The following is a 22818-nucleotide window of genomic DNA, read 5'->3' on the forward strand; positions in this document are numbered from 1 at the left end:
TCTTCATACAAAACTTCTGGGAGCCACTGCAGGTCATCCCAGGTCCACATGATTACGTGATCCCACCAGTCTGTGCTTGAGGCGTTACTCCAGAAGCGCCAATCTACATATGGAGAATCTGCAGTTATGGCAACAGGCACGAGCATCATCGCCTGTTTCCTCAGATTTTTTGTTTGTTTGTTTTTTAAACAGACATATTGAGCTTTATGAATTAGGCCAGATTGTACATTCCTTCAATTAGTCTTCAACTGCAAGCTGCAGTGTATGGGCAGAACAGTAAACTCCCTTCAATGTTACACCCATGGCCTCAGCAGATATATTAAATACAGCTTCTTCAACCACATGAATCAAATCATTCTGATCTGGTCCATATCTTCTTTTTGAAGATCTTCCTAAAAGAGTAAACTCTGTTTGCTCTTTATTCAGAATTTGTTGTTCTGCTTTTTCAGTTTCCTGGTCCTCAATCATTATCTTCACTGCTTTCACTATGTTTGCTCCATTACCTGTAACACTGCGCACACCCACCAACCCCTATATTTTATTTATTTATTTATATATTTATTATTTATTTTATTTATTATATATATATATATATATATAAAAATAAAAATAAAAATAAAAATAAATGGATGGCTTGGGTGATTTCATACATACCAACCCACTTTAACAATCAGATTTTTAAATATTCAGAGGTGTCTTTCTTTGATCTCTTTAAATGCTGGAGTCGGAAGAACAAATTGTCCTGCAATAATATATCAAACGTTAATCCCTAAAAGGGATCAGTCAAATTGTGTGGCACAATCCAGTTTCAATGAAATTAGTCATCCCTCGATTTCTTTTTTGATCCCCTCCTGAATGGTAGCTACTACAGTGGCAATTTTGTCTCGTACACTTTCAGCATTCAGTTTTGTCCCCAGGCTTTCCAGTAAGCAGTCAACAATTTTGCAAAATCCTGACTTCTCCATTAGCTTAAATGGTCTTCCATTTACAGTGATTAATTCTAGGCAAGCATCCAGTAAGGCAGGTTCATCAAAAGTTATTGTTGTTGCCTTAGTTGTGAACACGGAGTCCAAAATACCTTGTGTTATAGTAGACTTCTTGATGTGGGTTCACCAGAATTGCATGCATGTTGTCATCATTTATGATTTTTATGCTGTAATTTTTTTTCTAAAGCAAATGCAGCATACTCCTCTCGATGGTGTCTTTGAGTGTGCCTTTCCAGGTTGGCAACATAGTTGAATGGCACTCTGGTTTCCCAATTTGACAAGCACTTTTTTTTTTTAAACTGTCATATTTGAAGAACTTTCTTGCATGATTAATTCTCAGTTGTTGTAATAAACTATATAATATTTTTTAAATAAACCAAAGGCAATAGTGTAGCCCAGTTGCATATTTCCAGAATCTAATCAAATATGGTTGTGTTTTAGCAAAGTAGCGGCAAGAAGTCTGAGAAGTAGTTCAGAAAGGGATGATCTTGTGTCACTAACAATCCATGCAAGGTAATTTAATTTCAAACTTTCACAGAGCTTGTTCTGACTCTAGACTCCTCCTTTCCAAATTACAAGCTGCTTCTCAGATTCCTTGCCAGTGACACTACTTTGCTAATACACTAGCAGGGTTAGATTGGGGAGAAGCTGGAAGTAACAACCTCTAGGAAAAATATGGAGGGGCCTAGAGTAGCCAGCTGAGGAGCCAGGAGCTATCACTCCTCTAGCCTTATGTGTGAGGTTGATAGGAGGGAAGGGGAGGCTATATTCCTTTTACAGACTTCTAATGCACTCTTGAGGACAATAGAAATTACTCTCTTACATATGTTTGATCCAAAAAGACGGATGGCTAAAAGACCCAGAAGACTAGGGACACTCAGAGATTAGATTTTTAATGTTTCTTTTATATTGAAGCTTAGAGATATCTAGTTTAAAGTAATATACAGCGGATATTATTCCCAGAATAGGTGTATAAACCCAAACTGGCCAAGTCTCCTTTAAGTGGGGAACAGAATCCAAACCTTCTGGAAGATAAATAATGATTAAGAGTGATGCAATTTGCAGTTTTGTTATTCCACTAGAGCCTCTCATGTTTTTATTTGAGGACAATATTTTTAACTTCATGTTCTGGGAAGCACAAAGCATGTGGCTGTCCTAAATATAAACAGTAAGCAATGTAGCATATAGATACATTCTGTAATTCAGAGTTTATCATCATCAGTGTTCAAGTGATTACGCAGCACTAGTTCTCAGGAAAACTGAGCTCATTACTAGTGAGTTTGACCTGAAAAAAAAGGATGCTAAAGAAAACTAGCATACAGCTTAATAGAGGTAATTTACTTTTAAGGACACTAACCTTTTGTTTCAGTTTGAAAGGTGTAGAAGTGTATTGATTTAGTAGGGCTATAATACCTACTACTATATGATCTTGTGCCACTTGTTTTTATATTTTGTCATATAGCAATCACTCCTTTACATGCTAGCACTACTAAACTACTGTTGCTATGCCAGCATGTAGTTATCTTCCTGGTTGCCCAAGCAAAGATACATCTAGATAGAGATGGGTCAAAGATTCCCTGCACCTCATTTTTAATAAGTGTCATGCTTCACAAAGGATTGAGGAGGGTAGCAGGCTACTGTTTAGGACAACAAAAAGCAACAAGACCTGCTGATTAGGGGGGAGGGATAGCTCAGTGGTTTGAGCATTGGCCTGCTAAACCTAGGGTTATGAGTTCAATCCTTGAGGGGGCTATTTAGGGATCTGGGGCAAAAATATGTCTGGGGATTGGTCCTGCTTTGAGCAGGGGGTTAGACTAGATGACCTCCTGAGGTCCCTTCCAACCCTGATATTCTATGATTAGATATACAATACAGCTGCTTCAATTGCACTTCAAAAGAGCCTGAAATCTTAATCAATATTTCAGATAGCCAAAGTGCTATTACAACTTTTGCCATGAAATGGAAGGCAAAATAGCTCAGTTTCTATGCTACAAAACCTTGCCTTTCCAGAAAATGTAGTCAGGTATGGTTTTTGAGAAACTCTTAAGTAAATTATGCATCTGGGGAATAAAGGAAGGAAAGTGGTTTGGGTGGACATATCATTCCTGAATAGTTTCCTCTCCATGCTTAACTACTTGTTAGAAAAACACTATTAGTAGTGTTAAAATAAATGCAATTAATTACTTGGAACAATGTTTACAAATCCCATTTACTGTGTTTATTAAAACTTAACTATCTATATAAATTCAGAGTCAGAGGGAATAAGTTGTGAACAAAATCAGATCTCACATTTCAGGAAGCAACTAATTATGGAACAGTATTGGGAGGCATGCTTCAAAAGAGTACAACAAACAAGGATGAGTCCTCTTGAGAGAGACCCCAGACTATAACACATTTCTAAGAATATTCTACAGTATCCTTTATCCACACTGTCAAAGTGTCATGCAAGATCCAGATAAATGGAAGTTAACTTATGTGTAACTGGAGGTTTTCCGAGATGTATAGTGCCTATTTGTATTCCACATGTGGGTACGTGTGTGCACCATGCACTTGAGACGGGAAAAACTTGCAACTAGCATGCTCTGGTCTGCGCATGAATCCTGGCTCTCCTTGTGCTCTGCACCCAGGATATAAGAGGAGATGCGGACTGATTGCCTGTCCCAGGAATCTTCTCTCCCAAGAATCAAATCATGATCCGAAGCAGAGGGCAAGGAGAATGGGTAATGGAATGCAAATAGGGACCATACAAGTAAATAACCTCCATTACTTCTTCAAGTGCTGATCCCTATGTGTATTCCACATGTGGGTGACTAGTAAGCAGTACAAAGGCTGTGTCAGCAGAAAAGACTTGAATCAAAGCATAATGTATTGTGAAAGCACGAATGGAACTCCCGGTTTCCATCTTATAAACATCCAGCATCAGCATTTTTCAAAGAGGTGCTACTGAGTTCACCTGTGCTATTGTGGAATGGACCCTCAACCTGCCCAGAGGAGGAAAATGCTTCAATTGATAGCAAAGGAGGATACAGACAGAAATCCCCTTTTAGAGACTCTGAACAGATATCACTTGTCCCCATGCTCACTCAACTAGAGCAACAAATAGTCTACATGATAGCCTAAACAGTTTTGCTCTTTGCAGGTAGAATGCCAATGCTCTTCTGATGTTGAGAGAATGAAGTCTCCTCTTCTCACTGGAAGCAGGAGATTTTGGAAAGAATCCCAGTAAATGAATCAATTAGTTTATGTTGAACTCAGAAATTACCTTCAGGATAAATTTCAGGTGGAGGCAAAAGGATACTTGCTCTTTATAAAATATAGCATATGATGTCAGCCATGAGGACCCCCTACTTCCCTACTCTACTGGCAGACATAACTGTGACAGGAACAGGACCTTCATAGACAGGTAGGACATCAAGTCCATGGCCAATGGTTTGAAAGGTAGCCTGTAAGTGTTGAAAATACAAGACTGAGGTCTCACTGCAGTGTTGGCTTCACTACTGATGTGAATCTGGTAGATACAGGGAGAGTAAAAATAGAATGTGTTGGAAGATGGCATACACTGATTGCTACTAGGTGGATCCACAGAGAGCTAATAGAAAGACCTGACATCATGAGAGTGAGGAGGTAGTCTAAAATAGCAGGAATACCTGCTGACCCTTATAACTGATTCTATTGTGCACAGGTAGAGAAATACCTCATTTGGCTAGATAATATTTTCTGATAGAATCTTTCCTGCTGTGATTAAGTGTAGTTTATACAGCTTCTAAACATGAATGCTCTAGGTCTGACACTGATCCAAATACTAAGCCATGAGGTGAAGAGAGTCCAGGTTGGAAGGCCTGATCCCACCATTTGCCTGAGTTGGCAGGTCCAGGAAGGACTGAATGCTGATGGATTGACATTTGTAGGAAATCCAGAAACAACAACTGTCTAGGACAATTGGGCGTGATGAGAATGACTCGTGCGCTGTCGAAATGAATCTTCCACAGAACCTGGGGAAGTAGCAGGATGGGAAGGAAGGGATACTTCAAATGGCTGGTTCAGAACAGCAGGCAAGCATAGTCCCTAGAGTCCTGACCTAGTGCTGCTCTGGAACAATATATGCTGAACTTCTTGTTCCTCTGGGAGACAAACAGGTCCCAAGAGAGTCTTCCCCACTGAGTGAAGATATTGTTCAACACTGAATTGTCTAACTCCCACTCATGATCTACTCCTGAGGGAATTCTGCGCCATAAATTAAAAATTCTGAGCACAATATTTTAAAATTCTTCAAAATTCGGCATATTTTATTTGTAAAAATAACCCAGTATAATCACGCCAGTTTCAAATATTTTGGTCATTTAAACTACAATACAATGGATTGAGAATAGGAGTGGGGAGCATTGAAAGAAATCCCCAAACCCCCTTTGTCTAACAGTAATGAGCTAGATTTGATCCTTTATTTCTAGTTATTAGTCAAATATATATGCAACAACATGCTCAGTATTACATCATAGGCAACTGAAAAGCAAGTGAGGGCTGGGGAATGAAATTCACAATTTATATTGGCTATTGACCATCTCCAGAAAGGTGAGTAGTAAATAGTTAATGGAGCATATTTTGATAGGAAAATTTTGAAGTCTATACATTTAGACCAGTTATAATCATTAAAACACCATAAACATTTATAAGGCCATGCTATCATTTACAGTAAGGGTCCTTTACACCACTTTGGCAATGAAAAGGAGCCTTAAAACTTTTACACGTGTTTTATGCTCCTGGGGGAATTCACTAAGAATGGGAACAAACCACTAACAACAATGGGAACAACTAAGTAGGCAGGCTGCTACATTATGCTCTGCCTGAGAGGACAGAGCCTTCTTCATGCCTACCTCCAAACATCCCAAAGCCTGGACCCTCCCCATGCCAAGCGTGCTGCAATAACAAGCCAGAGGGACAGAATCTCTCTTGTCCACTTGCCCACTTGGCCCCATCCCCTCCGGCAACAACTGACATCTCCTCATACACGCCCAGACCCTCTACCCTCCCCCAAGTGCTGATTTACATCTCTGCCAGCTCCTCCAGGCTCCGGGGAGGAGCAAGTGACCACTCTTGCGGCTTCCCTTTTCTTCCCCTCAGAAGTCATTTTTCTGTGGGGAAGCAAAGAAATCTGAGGATGATACGAATTCTGGGCCTCCATCCTCCCTTTTTCTTGGGAACTATGAAATAGTTGGAATAGAAGCCTTTCCCTTGTTGCTGAGGTGGCACTCACTCTACAGTTCCTCACTTGAGAAGGGATTCCACTTCCGGTTTGAGGATTTCCTTGTGAGAGTGGTCTTTGAAGGGAGGTCAGGAATGGGGTTTTGGAGGAGGTGGAGAAAAACTTGACAGCATAGCCAAAGTGGAAGATATCCAGTACCCACTTGTCCATTGTTGTAGCTCTCCAGTTGTAGGCAAAGTACACTAGTTGGCCACCAAAGCTGACTTTGGAAACAGGTGGGGATCGCATCCTTGCAGTGGTGTGCAACTCTCAAGCGTCCTGCCAAAAGTAACTTTTAGCCAGTAGATGAGGTTGGGTAGCTATTCTCAAGAAGGGTGGGGCTGCTGTGACATTCTGTACCTCATGGGAACACTCTACACCCCCATGTTCATCCTTATAATATGATTGTGTGGTATCTAATGCAAAGTTTGCCACGTCGGGTGTCTTCGGAAGGCTCATGATGTACTGAGCATTGTTATGGTAATGTTATAGGTTATAATTTCATGTATATAGTTATGAGGCTGAAAATGTTCCTCATGGCTTAAAGCAAGCCCAGGCAAAAACTCTCTAAGAACAGAGGAGCAGTTCACACGTCATCAGGACATGTATGGGACAAACCCAGCCCAGCCTCACAGGAACAAAGAACAATGGCCTAGGCAACAAAGAAGGATCTGTTGGACTCTAGAGTGAGTCACCCCCCTTCCTTTGGTCAGTTGGGGACTGCGATGAGGTAATGCTCTCTTGACTCTGAAGGGGGGAGGGACAAGAGCAAAGAAATAACATGATAAAAGGGAGAGATTATTTGCCACGTGCTTCCTCTCTCTTCCACCTCCATCTACAGATGACTGAAGCGCTGATGAAAGGGGAGCCTGGCTAAAGGGCAACCAGACAGCTTGTGGTGAGAAGCATCTAAGTTTGTAAGGGCACTGAAAGTGTTAAGAATAGCTTAGAATGAGTTTTGCTTTTATTTCATTTGACTAAATCTGACTTGTTATGCTTTGACTTATAATCACTTAAAATCTATCTTTCTAGTTAATAAATCTGTTTGTTTATTCTACCTGAAGCAGCGCATTTGGTTTGAAGCGTGTCAAAGACTCCCCTTGGGATAACAAGCCTGGTACATTATCAATTTCTTTGTTAAATTGACAAACTCATAAGTTTGCAGCGTCCAGCGGGCATAACTGGACACTGCAAGACTGAGGTTCCTAGGGTTGTGTTTAGGACCGGAGATATTGGCTAGTGTCATTCGGTTGCACAATCCAAGGAGCAGCTTACATGCCAAAGGCTGTGCGTGAACTGCCCAGGAGTGGGGGGGGTCTCACAGCAGAGCAGGGTAAGGCTGGCTCCCAGAGTTGAGGATTGAAGTGACCTAGCAGATCACCGATCCAGATAATACCAGAGGGGAACATCACAGCTGCATACCTTGGTTTCTGCACCATTTGGTGCTTACGTGGCAGTTCATATGATTGTTGGTGGTAGAAAGGATATGGAAGAGGCCTTGGCTTATATATCTGTTCATGATGCTTCCTCTTTGGGGCAGGAGTATAAATGCCCAAGGTGTGGAGGGATGTCCTGGAAACTTAACGAGTGCAAAAGTTAGCTTGTTTTCTTGTTAAAGAGATTGGTTTCACCGAAGTGCAAATCCTCAGTGGTGTTCTGAACCTTCCTGGGAAACCGAAGAGTGAAGCAGTGACTCTCAATGCATTACTGCTGCAGTCACTATAGATCAGCGTGCAGTGAGGTTTTATCCACAAGTCTACCTTCCTCAACAAGGGCTGGGAATTAAATTCCCCCAGCAGGACAGGACCCGTTTTTGAACTTCAAATACTTCATAAAATCGTATTTTGCTTATATAGCCTGGTAGTTAAAGATTCTGCACTGGAAGCTGGTGGGTGTGAACACCTTCTTCCCCAGAAGATCAAGGAATTTAGCTCCCTTGTCTGCATGGGTGGTCTTATGACGTTGCTGCCTGGATCCTTCCGTGGCTGCTTGTACTACTAGTGAGTTGGGGAGGCAGGATGGGTGACAAGAATTCTGCCCCTTTTGCAGGCACAAAGTAGCGCTTCTCAGCCCTTTTAGAGGTGGGGTACATGTTGCCAATGTATGCCATACCACTTTGGCTAGTACCATAACGGCCTCATTCACTGGAAGAGGTACCCAAAATGATCTAGTGGGCTGCAGGACATCCAAGAGTATCTTGAACTTCTTCTAATGGAATCTGAAGTTTTACCACCATCCTCTGCAACAGTTCTTGATACTGGTACTCCAGCTGGTACTCTAAAAGGAAGAACCTGCTATGGGAGAAAAACAGCGTGTTGTCAAAACACCGCTAGCTCTTCTTTACCCGCCCGTGGGGGCTGCCGCCACACAGGCATCCCGACCATGGAGACTTCCTCCCAGGCCTTGCTGGGAATTCAGCCTGCATGCCCTTGCCAACGAAAGCCAGGCCAGGGGGGAGGTGGGCGGGGGGAGGGGGGAGAAGAACTAGCCAGCGTGACAGATGTCTGTTGGTGGAGTCCTCAGGAAACAGGTAAGAAAGCTGCAAGAGGAGCTGGATCGTCTGTGTAGTGTTGGGGAGTGCAAGGACTTCATCAACTGGACACAGGATGACAACCAACTACAGATCTGCTCAGGGTCTAACCTCCCCAAATGGGTCTCCACATGCCACCCTTGAAAGAAGGTTAAGATATAACTTTATCACAGTTCATAACTTATAAGTACCTACATGGGGAACAAACAAACAAAAATTGATAATGGACTTTTTAATTACACAGATAAAAAGTATAACACGATCCAATGGCTAGATATTGAAGCTAGGCAAATTCAGAATGGAAGTAATGCCCAAATTTTTAACAATGAGTGTAATTTACTACTGAAACAACTTACTGAGGGTTGTGGTGGATTCTCCATTACTGGCAATTTTAAAATCAAAATTGGATGTTTTTCTAAAATACATGCTCTAGCTCAAACAGGAACTAACTCAGGAAACTTCTGTGGCCTGTATTATGCAGGTAGTCAGACTAGATGACAGTGGTCCCTTCTGGGCTTATAAATGTATGAACTACTCTGAAAAGTGTGCAGCTCTTTCCAAGATTGAATCCTAAAACAGGAATAGTACGAGAACGACACTTATAAAAACTAATATTTTAGCAAAACTTACCTCCCACTTTTCAGATGCAGCATCTCCACGTTTGCCCGTTTTAATAAGAAACAAACTTCCTGTTCCGTCTGAAATGGTAACCCAGGTAGAAGATGAAAAGTGTATTGATGCACAAAGGCGATTATCACAAGCTGTCACGTCTGAAGGTAGCCTGAATACTTCTCTCGGCTTTCGAAAGGCAGTGTCCTATAAGCAAAAAGCAATGAGATGTTGACAGAATTAGATATGAATAAAGCATTTCATGAATAGTTGTTTTATTACACCCAATTTTAGATTAAGAAACCTGTTCATTAGCTTCTCTGCTAATAACCGCTGCTAAATCAGACAAAATATACCCACATTTCAAATTTAACTGCATGGTACAGAACAAGCTAATTCTATTTTATAGCTAGCTCTTACATCTGTCACCACCAACATGCTAAATATTTTATATTAAGAAATTATCTTTCATCTTAGAGCACTTTACAAACTGAAATAGACATATAGTACAAACACAGGAACACTTCATCCACTACTGAGATGAAGCCACTTCCATGTTTCAGTTCTCAGCAACATTAGATTGTTTAGGACTGAACTGATCGCAAACATATTTAACTAAAGCTGCAGAAACATTTTAGTTAGAATATAATAGCCCAGGTTGGAATTTAACTGGGAGTGTGAAAGTTAACATCTCTATTCTCATAAGAAGTGCTAGGGGATAGAATCACAGAAATATAGAAGTCATCAAGTCTAGTCCTCTGTGTTGATACTTAACGATCAAGAAGGGATCAGACTTCAAATGAGTCTCAAAATCTCCTTTATATGCAGATCTAATAAACAGAGTGGACAGCTGTTCCAAATATTATACAGTACTATCAAGGCTGCCTGCTCAAAGCAACAGTGAATTGTGGGTTCTCTACTTCATCCAGACACTAGGTCTTTATTGAAAGAAAAATAATTGGTACTGTAAATACTGAAAGGTTACTCTGGATTAATAATAATAATTAAAAAAAAAAAAAATCACACCTTCCAGAAGCTTACACACATCCTTTGTCAAAGGTTCATATACTTTAATACCAGAACAAACCAGACGGGCTCGGGATAGAACAAGTTATTTTCCTTCATTAATGAATCAACTATTATAAACAGTCCAGATTTTAACCCAAATCAAGAATCTGAGAGTTTTAAAGATTGAGAACACCATGGGAAAGCCAGTTGGTCAGATGTTCAAAGATTTTTTTAAATTGATTTAGAAATTAAAACCAACTTTAACTGGCCTATTAAGAAATGCATTCAGTTTCTCAACTTTCTAGAAAAGTTGTTTTATATAGAAAGCTAAATTTTAATAGAAGTGATGGCTAGAAAACAAGCAAGCAAACAGTAACTGATATCAGTCTTTTCATACATATGGTGGGGAAAGGATTTGGATAGGACTGTGCAAGCTTAATTCAGCCTCTTGTGTGCATGCATTTTGATACAGTTTTTAATATCAAGCTGACCAGTCTATAGATACCCAGGTCATCCCATTTACTCTTTTTAAACTCTGGCATTGTATTACCTTTCTTCCAGTCCTCTGGAATTTTTCCAATGTTCTAAGACTTAGTGAAAAAAATCATCAACACTTCAGAGTTTCTTGGCCAGCTCTTTTTAAACTCTCATATACAAGTGGTCTAGAACTAATGTTTTAAAAATATCTAACGTTAGTAGCTGCTGTTTTATAGCCTCCTCAGTTAATCTTGGAAAGAAAAGTATTTCATCATACGACATGACTACATCATCTGGCTTTCCCCCCCCCCCCCCAATACAGAACGGGCATCTCTCTCATTTCTGCCTCTTCTACATTCCCAATTATTCACACTTCTTTGTTCGAATTCTCTCTTCCAGGTAATCTGGCTCAACAGTTGTCCACTTCCTGAAATTGTTCTTTTTAAGACACCTTGTATACATATTACTGATTTAGACTCTATTCTGTTTGCGCTCAACAAATGTAAGTAATGATAACTTGCACCTACGCAGCCACAGATTTTTAGTTCTGTGGTCAGGTCCTCTTTATCAAGACGAAATCTAATACAGAATTTGTCCATGTTGGATGCAACAATTTTTGAGTTCAGAAACTGCCATCTATCATATTAGAAATTCCATCAGTGTAACCTGTTTGGATGTTCCTGTTAAATTGTATTTATTACATAGTTTAATATTTGAAATTTAATGGTGAAAGCTCTATTCTGCATCCAGTGATCAATGCAATTGTGTTTGGTTTTCCCTTTAGGATTCTTCAGCTACAGAATAATTTAAAAACACCAAACCCCACACTCAGTGCTCTGTATCAGTTCCATCAAAAAGGAGCCAGGAATGTGCCTAAATGTCATTCTGCCTTTACTAAGTGTGATGCTGTATGACTGAAACATGATCATACATATCATTGATATTGCCACAGTTAGACAATTGCAACAAATTTTGTGCAAAGTATATCATGCAAAGTATCAATGGAAAGTTAAAAATTGCTAAATAAGATTATCCTGTTTAAATCTATGTATCACTGTATCTGAAGTTATGAATATTGGCTATATATCTGTATTTCAAATGTGTTTGTTCCTGGGGTAACACCCAAGGTAGTTTACACCCAGTCTAGTGAATAGACTACTCAAGCTTGATGACCTATTAAAGACCCTTAGCTCTCACAATGGGTCATAGAAGAGACTCATTTCACCCAAATGTCTCTTCCTGCAGACTCCTCAGCCTCTTCCTGCAGATTCCTCAGCCTCTAAGGGGCCAATGGCTACCCCCCAGTGAGTCATCAAGACATGGAAAGACATGTGATATGCTCAGGTCACCCTGGACTCCATCTTGTGCCAGTAACTTTCCACAAACTGCGTTGTGAGCTTTGTTGGAAATGGAAAATTTCCAGACACATGGCAGAGGGTCTAAAAGACCCCTGGAATTACTCCATTTTGTCGCTTTCCTGCCCTGATTCTCTGGACTGTGGATTTATGACTAAAAGGAGCATACTGAACTATGAACTGAGGATGGTCCAATCTTTTGAAGTTAGCAGAGACACCTTACAAGCAAGCAGTCTATAACATCACTGCTACAAACCTGATAAGAACATTGTAATTATTGCATGTATATGATTAACCATTTTAACTCTCTTTTCTTTTATTAATAAACCTCTAGATTTCAGTTACTAAAGGATTGGCAGCCGTGTGATTATTGGTTAAGATCTTAAGTCATATTAACCTGGCTACATGACTGATCTCTTCAGATTAGAAGGACCCTATATGTGATTAAATTGGTTTTCAATAACCACTCCTCCTTCATTGCCTCTGTTTTTGCCTACACTGGTCTACTTGTCTAGGTATAGACTACTACTGCCTCAGTTGAAACAGAGGTCAAAATTTTGTTCTTTTGGTGGCTGGTTTACACAGGAATTTCAACACTGCTTTGGAATCTTTTAACATATGTAATGTTTCATCGGTCTTCAGGACACTAAAGCACAGCCTTCGAAGGGGAGATCTTCAATATCACTTGTACTTCCACAGAAATCCCCAACTGGTGCCATAACAAGCAGCATCACGGTTACTCTGGCAGTTGAGTCTACAGCATCCAGGGAAGTCTGCAAAGCAAACTTTACAACCTGTCAACACTTCACCAGGAGGAATTGGAACTTGCCTCTGAAGTTTTCAGGTAGTTTACTGATGAACCTGGACATAGCATCCTAGTTATAACGGGTCAAAGGGCCTGATTGTGAGTTATGCAGAGCTATAAACCTTCAGCTTAATAAACCGTTCTACCAAAAATCCTTTGCATCCTTTTCTTTACAGTGTAGCTTTTGCTCTATCTTGGCAAATCTTTCATTTACTGCTAACAATCCCAGGAGCCTGGTGGGGTTCTGACAGAACTGTTTGAACCCATGTGATGGAACCTGGTACTTGCATTCCGTACACTTCGCCACAGGCACGATGGATGATGGAATTTCCCCATAAGGTTTTAATATGTTACATTATTGACTTATAGGGAGGACAACTTGAGGCAGAGGGTAAAATGTCTGAATTTGTGAGGTTTTTCTCTCCACAAGCTCTATTTGTATATCAAAGGACATAGCCATCCTTTTCAGTAGTTCTTAGCAGGACTTAAAATCATTAGGTGTGTTTGGTACCAGAGCCTCGAGTGGTGACAAGGATGATGCATTCAGAGGCAGCAGGCTAGGACCATCTTGAAGAAGGTCTTGAACTGTCAACATAGAAAACAGTTAATACAGGCAGCGGGCAGTCCTGATCTTTGGAGCCCAGCAGAAGCTCGTTACCAACATCAAGTGGTCTGTCATCATGACCAGGTGAAACCTCCATCTTTGAGGGGCATGTTTCTGTAATGCAGTGGCTGCTCAGTACTGACTTTGAACAGTCCATTGGTATCAGATGCGGAAACTTCCCTTCTTGGGGATGTCTTTCAGTAGAGCAGTGGAGACAAGTACCTGGACATTGGTGACATCTCCCATGGTACCCAGAAAGGCCAATGGTGGGGCTGATATAGCACCAGACACCAGTTGTGCCTACACCAGGACTCCAGTCCTTCAACCTGTTCTTGTTAGCACGACTTCAATGAGAGGGGAAATTAATCATAGAATCATAGAATATCAGGGTTGGAAGGGACCTCAAGCGGTCATCTAGTCCAACCCCCTGCTCAAAGCAGGGCCAATTCCCAACTAAATCATCCCAGCCAGGGCTTTGTCAAGCCTGACCTTAAAAACCTCTAAGGAAGGAGATTCCACCACCTCCCTAGATAACACATTCCAGTGCTTCACCACCCTCCTAGTGAAAAAGTTTTTCCTAATATCCAACCTAAACCTCCCCCACTGCAACTTGAGACCATTACTCCTTGTTCTGTCATCTGCTACCACTGAGAACAGTCTAGATCCATCCTCTTGGAACCCCCTTTCAGGTAGTTGAAAGCAGCTATCAAATCCCCCCTCACTCTTCTTTTCTGCAGACTAAACAATCCCAGTTCCCTCAGCTTCTCCTCATAAGTCGTGTGCTCCAGCCCCCTAATCATTTTTGTTGCCCTCCGCCAGACTCTTTCCAATTTTTCCACATCCTTCTTGTAGTGTGGGGCCCAAAACTGGACACAGTACTCCAGGTGAGGCCTCACCAATATCGAATAGAGGGGAATGATCACGTCCCTTGATCTGCTGGCAATGCCCCTACTTATACAGACTAAAATGCCGTTAGCCTTCTTGGCAACAAGGGCACACTGTTGACTCATATCCAGCTTCTCGTCCACTGTAACTCCCAGGTCCTTTTCTGCAGAACTGCTACCTAGCCATTCGGTCCCTAGTCTGTAACAGTGCATGGGATTCTTCCGTTCTAAGTGCAGGATTCTGCACTTCTCCTTGTTGAACCTCATCAGGTTTCTTTTGGCCCAATCCTTTAGTTTGTCTAGGTCCCTCTGTATCCTATCCCTACCCTCCAGCGTATCTACCACTCGTCCCAGTTTAGTGTCATCGGCAAACTTGCTGAGAGGATGCCCTGGATTCTCTGAAGTGGGAAATGTAGGAATCCATTTCACACTCTCAGGACTCTGTAAGCCAGGGTGGTGCAATACCAGCTGTCAACGTCTGAGATCAAGACTGTGATCTATGATGGGACATACTGGTGGCAACATCAGGGGCTTCCTGGCTATCAGTACCATGATCTGAGGCAGAGTGGTTTATGGTGATCTTGGAGTGGTATTAGGGGATCGAGGGAAGCAATATTGGGCTTGAAGTCACCAGTGCCATAACACATACAGATATGGGCATCAACATGGGCACCATGGGCAACTGCCCTAGCAGGACATTGTGGGTCTGGATGATCAGCAAGAGCAGTACCAAGAAGCTCAGCAGATCTTTTGCAGCTGAATAAGCCCCAGAGTGGTCTGTACTGCAAGGGGTCTCTGCCCCACTGTGAAAAGGGTCGATGGCTCCACCATTTGTGTCAAGGAAGTAGCTGGTCTCGATGGTCTTGGAACAGGTACCAGAGACAAGGACTCAGCTCTAAGAGAGTCACCAAGTTGTGGTACTGGGAAGCGGCAGGCTGAAGGTTGCTCTCTATCTTCGGTATCAGAATGGCTAACCCCTATAGCAGAGGAGTCCCATACCAAGGACTCTGATCTCAAAGCTATCCTTCTTGTAAGCTTTGGAGGTCAAGGATGTTCAGAATGTTTGTGCATCTTTGAAGACTGCTCCAGTGAGGGGGCTCTCCTCCTGTATGTCCATAGATTATAAGGCCATGGGACCACTCCTGGAAGGAGTAATGGAGGGACTCCCTTGATCCAACACAAGTGGTTCTAATGCCAGGCAAAGGGCGACCTCCATGAGAATGTATCTGAGATACTATTCTCTTTGCTTCTTAGTCCTTGTCTTGAAGCCCTGGAAAATTGGACACACGTCCTGATGTGACCCTCACCCAAGCACTTCAAAACAGCAAGCGTGAGGATCACTTATGGACATCAGTGTGACACACCTGGAGCAGGGCTTGAAGGCCTTGTTACAGGCTTCCCAAGTAGAGGGCACAGTCCGGAGCCCACAAACTATTGGGGGGGGGGGGAAGGGGAGAAAGAAAAGGGGAAAAAAATGAAAGAGGATCCAAAGGGACCCCAAAACAAGTGCAGTTAACTATAACCAGATAGACAACTAACCATGAAGGCACTTTCACAGGAAGAATCAAGCTGACAGCCCTCTCTGAACAACATCCAGGCCTATAAGAAGGAACTGAAGGATGGGCAGGGCAGCACCGCCGTTTATACCCTCAGCTTGGAGCTCAAGGGACATAAGATCGCAGGCATGGTTGCCCCTACTAGTACGGAAAATTCTTCCACACCAGTGCACAAGGCACGCATGCGTACACAGTCACAAACACACTGTAATGGACATTTCAAGCACTCAAACAAAAGCTTTGTGTTATAATAAAAAAGTACAATGGGATTTTACATCTTGATATGTAAAACTCTACATTCTATCTGATGCATTTTCTTTTCTTACTGATTGTAAGCATCAGATACAACGGATTTCTTATATATGCAATTACTAACAGGAAAACAAACATCAATCTTCACAAACAGCTTTCTGTGCATAAAATGGACACCTGACTACCAATATCTTAAAATTACATATAAAGTCTTGCAACTGCAGTAGCATAGAAAAATTGCTCATTACCCATCTGAAAAATGAAATATATGTTGCCTTTATTTTTTTTTTATATTATGCCTATACCCTAGCACCAAGACATCATGGTGATGAGTGCTATATAGCAGTTAGACAAAAGAGATAGGATTGGTGAGGGCATTCTAAATTATTCAATTGTATGGCCAGGCTTTCTTTCAAATACAATTCAATCTGCATATCGACTAACTGTAATATAAAATATCAAAGAAGCTCTCTTAGAAGGTGGCAAGGGTCAGAAGGTGTTCTTCCCTTAAAAATCAATCCCATCATTGTATCAGCTTCTATTTACCTAAAATCTAAAGGTCTGTTTCATAACCAAGATCTCCAAGGTAACCAGGCCTGAATGGTTAGCATTTACTATGGGTAAAGCAACAAACACACTGAATACATTCCTCACTTGCTTCCTCAATCAGTTTGCAGTTAGATCAGTATGTCACTCTAACCTTTCAGCTACGAGTGCTATTAGTAAACAAGGGAGGCACAGATGCACCAAGGCAGCACATCCAAGCACAATTATTAGAAACATCTTCTTTAGGGTTTCACAAAAGTGGCTTATAAAATAAGACTTCTAATCATGAAATCTCCACAGCAGAAGTACTGAATTTTGCTCTTATCTCTCAATGTATGATTCAATAACTTGTTTACATTGACATACATCTTTTCAACAACCTCTATCCTTGCTAAATTACAGAACTGTCCCACATTGCTCCGATCCACCCCAAATATTAAATCAGCAATTATTTTTTCTTTGGATTTGCCCATTGGTGTATTATTTTAACCATCGATGGGCAGGCCCTGTAACAATTTTAAGATGTTCTTCTGTAAGGCTACAAATATGGCAAGTCGTTATTCTAAATATTTTTCACCCACCAATGTATCAATATTAACACTTTAGAAAAGGCTCAATGATGCATCAGTAGTGACATGTGCTACCACAGGGGACAAGGAGGAAAGGGGCTTCAGTGGAAGCATCTTTTATTCCTAAGAGTAAAAGCCAGGGAATCTCTTTAAGAGATAACCTGGCCCAGTACCCCTGTCTGTCATGCATAGACCCAATTTCTGGATGTCACATGCTTCCAAGGCCAACTTGGTCTGTGTAGCATTTTTTGGTCATTCCTCCTAGCTCTGGGACTCTCTCTGGGAGGGCACACTCTCAGGGTCAGACCTGTGGTCCGACACCCTTCCTTGGGATGGAGAGCGCCACTGTTCAGCAGCCTTAGACCTTGAAATCAATGTCTGAGGGTATGTCTACACTATGAGAGTAGTTCGATTTTATTTAAATCGAATTTGTGGAACCGATATTACAAAGTCAAACGTGTGTATCCACACTAAGGACAGTAATTCGACTTTGTAAGTCCACACTAAGGGGGCAAGCGTCGACATTGGAAGCGGTGCACTGTGGGCAGCTATCCCACAGTTCCCGCAGCCCATTGGAATTCTGGGTCGAGCCCCAAATGCCTGCTGGGGCAAAAAATGTGTCGACGGTGGTTTTGGGTAACTGTCGTCATTCAACCGTCACTCCCGCTCTCCCTCCTTGAAAGCGCCGGCGGGCAATCACTTCGCTCACTTTTCTGGTGAGTGACAGTGCGGACGCCACAGCACTGTGAGCATGGAGACCGCTGCGACCATCGCTGCAGCTATGGCCGTTGTCAACACCTCGCACCTTATCATCCACCTTTTTCAGAGTCAGATGCTGAGAAATCAGGCGTGGAGGCTACGGCAGCGCGGTGAGGACATTAAGTCTGAGAGGGGCACAGACCTCTCACAAAGCACGGGACCCCGCGCCGTGAACATCATGGTGGCAATGGGTCATGTTGATGCTGTGGAACGGCGATTGTGGGCCCAGGAAACAAGCACGGACTTGTGGAACCGCATAGTGCTGCAGGTCTGGGATGAATCAGTGGCTGTGAAACTTTAGGATGCGTAAGGGAACTTTCCTGGAACTTTGTGAGTTGCTGTTCCCTGCCCTGAAGTGCAAGGACACCCGGATGCGAGCAGCCCTGACTGTCCAGAAGCGAGTGGCCATAGCCCTCTGGAAGCTTGCAATGCCAGACAGCTACCGGTCAGTCGCAAACCACTGTATGCTGCCCCTCTCCCGCCTCCACCGCGTGGCTGTAAACCGCTGGTTACAGTTATGTAAAGGAACAGGCAAGCAGTCCCAATATTAACATTCCCCTAATTCAAAGCAGGTCACCATGAGCGACATCACTCTGATGAGGATTTCGGACATAGAAAGACCGCATGCTGCGTGAAAGCCAGCAAAAACCAGGGCCGTATGCCGCCATGCTCTGTGAGGCAATGATCCCAGAGTACTTGATAGCCTGGCGCGGAAAAGTTTCCTACCACGGAGGACGCAATAAGGCCGCTCTCCCCAGGAACCTCATACAAAGGCTTTCCAATTACCTGCAGGAGAGCTTCGTGGAGATGTCCCATGAGGATTTCAGCTCTATCCCTGGACATATAGACCTTATTTTCCAGTAGCTGCACTGCCAAGGACTAAAACGTTAAGCACGTAGGGCAAACTAATCATGAAAAACCCATTGTTAATATTCCTGTTCTGTTCAAAATAAATGTTTACATGTTTAAAACACTTACCGACTGATCCTTCCCCTGATTCAGGGTCTGGGTTAACACCTGGGGAGGGTTGGTAGGGGATCTCCATGAGGGTGATGAAGAGATCCTGGCTGTCAGGGAAATCAGCGTTGTAAGCGCTGTCGACTGCCTTGTCCTCCTCATCTCCTTCCTCATCTTCCCCGTCCGCTAACATCTCCGAGGAAGCGGCTGTCGACAATATCCCATCCTCAGAGTCCACGGTCAGTGGTGGGGTAGCGTGGCGGCCGCACCTAGAATGGAATGCAGTGCCTCGTAGAAACGGCATGTCTGGGGCTGGGATCCGGAGCGTCCGTTTGACTCTTTGGTCTTCTGGTACCCTTGTCTCAGCTCCTTGATTTTCACACGGCACTGCGTTGCATCCCGGCTGAGGCCTCTCTCCGTCATGGCTTTGGAGATCTTCTCGTAGATCTTCGCATTCCATTTTTTCTATCGCAGCTCCGAAAGCACGGATTCATCGCCCCACACAGCGATCAGATCCAAGACTTCCCGATCTGTCCATGCTGGGACCCTCTTTCTATTCAGCGATTGCATGGTCACCTCTGCTGGAGAGCTCTGCATCGTTGCCAGTGCTGTCGAGCTCGCCACGATGTCCAAACAGGAAATGAGATTCAAACTGTCCAGACAGGAAAAGGAATTCAAATTTTCCCGGGGCTTTTCCTGTGTGGCTGGTCAGAGCATCCGAGCTCGGACTGCTGTCCAGAGCGTCAACAGAGTGGTGCGCTGTGGGATAGATCTGGAGCTATTAGCGTCAAATTCCATCCACACCTACCCTAATTCGACATGGCCATATCGAATTTAGCGCTACACCCTTCGTCAAGGAGGAGTACAGAAATCGAATTAAAGAGACATCTATGTCAAACTAAATAGCTTCGTTGTGTGGACGGGTGCAGGGTTAATTCAATTTAACGCTGCTAAATTCAACAACCTCCTCATGTAGACCAGGCTGAGACCTCCAAGCACCTCAGTTGCTTACACACTCTCTCGTAGCTCCACCTTGGCTGTCGGTATGCTGGGTTTCTAGTTTAGGGAAGGACAGGGATTTCAGGGATGACATAGCAGGAAAGGAGCAAGGAGCTAAAGCTAAGCGAAGGAATTTCTTAACCACAGTGACTTTGTTAAAGCATTTGAGTGTCACCGATCTTTGAAAAAACATAAGTTCTCAAACACACACACCCAGTCTCAGCTCACCCTTTCTGAGATTCTGTGTCAGGGTGGGCAGAGTCTGCCTATCCTCTCTCCTGCAAGTCCTGCTTACACATGGTCAATCCCCCTACACAGGCAGAATACCCCTCTTAAGTTGGCCTTTGTCTTCCCCCGTGCTCCTAGGACACGGGTGGTCAACCGGCATCTCCAGAGCTGCATGCGGCTCTTCAGAAGTTAATATGTGTCTCCTGGCATAGGCGCCGACCCCGGGACTAGAGCTATAGGCACCAACTTTCAAGTGTGCTGGGGGGTGCTCAACCCCCAGCTCTGCCCCAGGCCCTGCCTCCACTTCACTCCTTCCCCCAAGGCCCCTGCCCCTTCCCACCCCCTCCCCTGAGTGCGCCGCATACTCACTCCTCCCTCTCCCCGTCTCCCATCCGTCTCCATGCTCAATACCCACCAGCAGCCCTAACAGCCCCCTCCTGCCCTCCGGAGGCCATGCTGATCAGCACCTCCCCCTCCCCATGCCTCCCACCCGCCGTGATCAGTTGTTTCGTGGCATGCAGGAGACTCTGGGGACAGAGGAGAGGAGCAAGGACGCGGCGCTCAGAGGAGAAAGCAGAAGGGGGGGTGAGGGGGGACAGGAAGAGGCAAGGTGGGGCTGGGGACTTGGGGGAAGGGGTGGAACGTGTGCAGGACCAGGGCAGAACTGGGGGTCGAGCACTCCCCAGCACTTTGGAAAGTGGGCACCTGTCTCCTTGAATCTTTGCACAAGCAGACTGTGAATAGCTTCCATAGTTATGTCACATCACGCCTGTGACATTAAACGACTGCTCGCGGTGAGCACATTACTCAGTTTGGACTCGGAAACGGGAGTGTAAACACTGTGTGTGCTGCTATGGAAATTATCAAAATTTTTCTTACACCATCTTTCCCTCAATGCCACAACTTCAAGCGATCAACAGAAGGTGCAGCAGAACCCCTAAAACGGAGCACAACTAGATATGTGAGAGTGATTAAAGATCTTAAGGACAATTTTGGAAAGTTAAGGAAAGATTCCAAGATTTGCAGTGGAAAAAGACCTCAAATCAGATTTCTGATTGACCCTTTTAGTGCCGAAGCCGATTGTTTGAAGCTCCCTTTAGTCACTGACAAAGCAACGTCTGTGATGGGGCAAGGCCAGATGGCTATAGGAAAGTAGTGAGAAACAGGTATGTTAGCCCCAGGTTAAACAAATCCCTGTTACCATGGTAACCAAATGGCATCTAGCTGCTCTGGGTTAATAAAGACACCTGGGGCCAATTAAGATCCTTCTAGAAAGCGGTAGAGACAGCTAGGTTGATTGGGACACCAGAATCCATTCAAGGGCTGGCTGGAATTAGTTAAAAGCCTCCCAGTTAGTCAGTTAGAGGTGTGTGTCAGGAGCTGTAGGAGGAAGCTGTGCTGCTGGGGAAAACGGGCAGTGCAAACACTATGAGGCATAAGGAAGGAGGTCCAGAGGTAAGGGTGAAGTAGACCTTGAGGAAGTGGGGTGGTTGCTATGGGGAAGTGGCACAGGGAATTTTACTCGTCCTGTTTCAAGAAGACTGCTATCAATAGCTGCTACTATTAGAGTCCCTGGGCTAGAGCCTGGAGTAGAGGGTGGGCCCGGGCTTCCCTCCCCTCCTCCTCTGCCCCCACTATCCCCGATTAATCACAGAGACTGAGATAACAGAGACTGAGTGAGGGAGGTTTGCTTCTTCCCACCTCCCTTGCTGGCTTATTATGAAAATGGCTCAGTAGGCTGTGACCCTTGCCTCTAGAGAGAGAAGGGTTACGTGGAGGGTCACAATGAGGCTAGCGTAATCTGCCTGGAAGCGCGGGACCCACTGAGACAAGGTTGGAGCTTTGTCACACATGCAAGATGGAAATAACAGAATTTTTGTAAGATTGAAATCTGTTCATGTGACGGGGCACACTTGCTACACACTGGTACTGCGAGGATTAACGCCACTCTCTGGGCCAAGGAGGCCACAACCCTGCTGGGCATGCTCCAGCTGGAGACTAGGTATAAAAGGAAGCAGCTCAGCTCATTAAGGGCTGGCTGCCAGAGGGGAAGAAGAGCCGTCCCATTCCTCGCCTGCGGGAGCTGGAGATCCTGAGAGTCAGACTGGAGGTCTGTGGCCAGCAGAGTCCTAGGGAATCATCCACACTGAGGAGCCCAGAGACCCCGATACCCCATGGACTGTGGCTTTGGGAAACACGGTAGGAAATGACCCAGGGAGGGTGAACAAGTGGTATCTCCCACCTGAGTGAGGTCAGCGTGTTTTGGTGGGAGTCCCCGCTGACCCAGTAGCAGACCACTCCGCCACTGTTAGGGCCCTGGGTTGGGGCCTGGTGGAGTCGGGTGGGCCCGAGCCCTCCTACCCAGCTCCCCCCCCCGGGTACTGGTCACTAGGCCACACTGCCCTGTTTCTGGGGGGTCATGATCTTGACTCTAACCACCAGGCCACACTGACCT

The 22818-nt window shown here is 44.0% G+C and overlaps 1 protein-coding gene across 1 annotated transcript in view; it reads right to left on the reverse strand.

Annotated features, from left to right (window-relative positions):
• Positions 1-22818, reverse strand: part of NUDCD1 (NudC domain containing 1) — a 119099-nt gene that overhangs the window by 64013 nt on the left and 32268 nt on the right. The window contains exon 3 of the mRNA XM_005287275.5: positions 9386-9571. Coding sequence (XP_005287332.1) covers positions 9386-9571 — 186 coding nt within the window. The remainder of the gene's footprint in view (positions 1-9385; positions 9572-22818) is intronic.

This window comes from Chrysemys picta, chromosome 2 (genome assembly GCF_011386835.1).
Source record: "Chrysemys picta bellii isolate R12L10 chromosome 2, ASM1138683v2, whole genome shotgun sequence".
NCBI classification, from domain to species: Eukaryota; Metazoa; Chordata; order Testudines; family Emydidae; genus Chrysemys; species Chrysemys picta.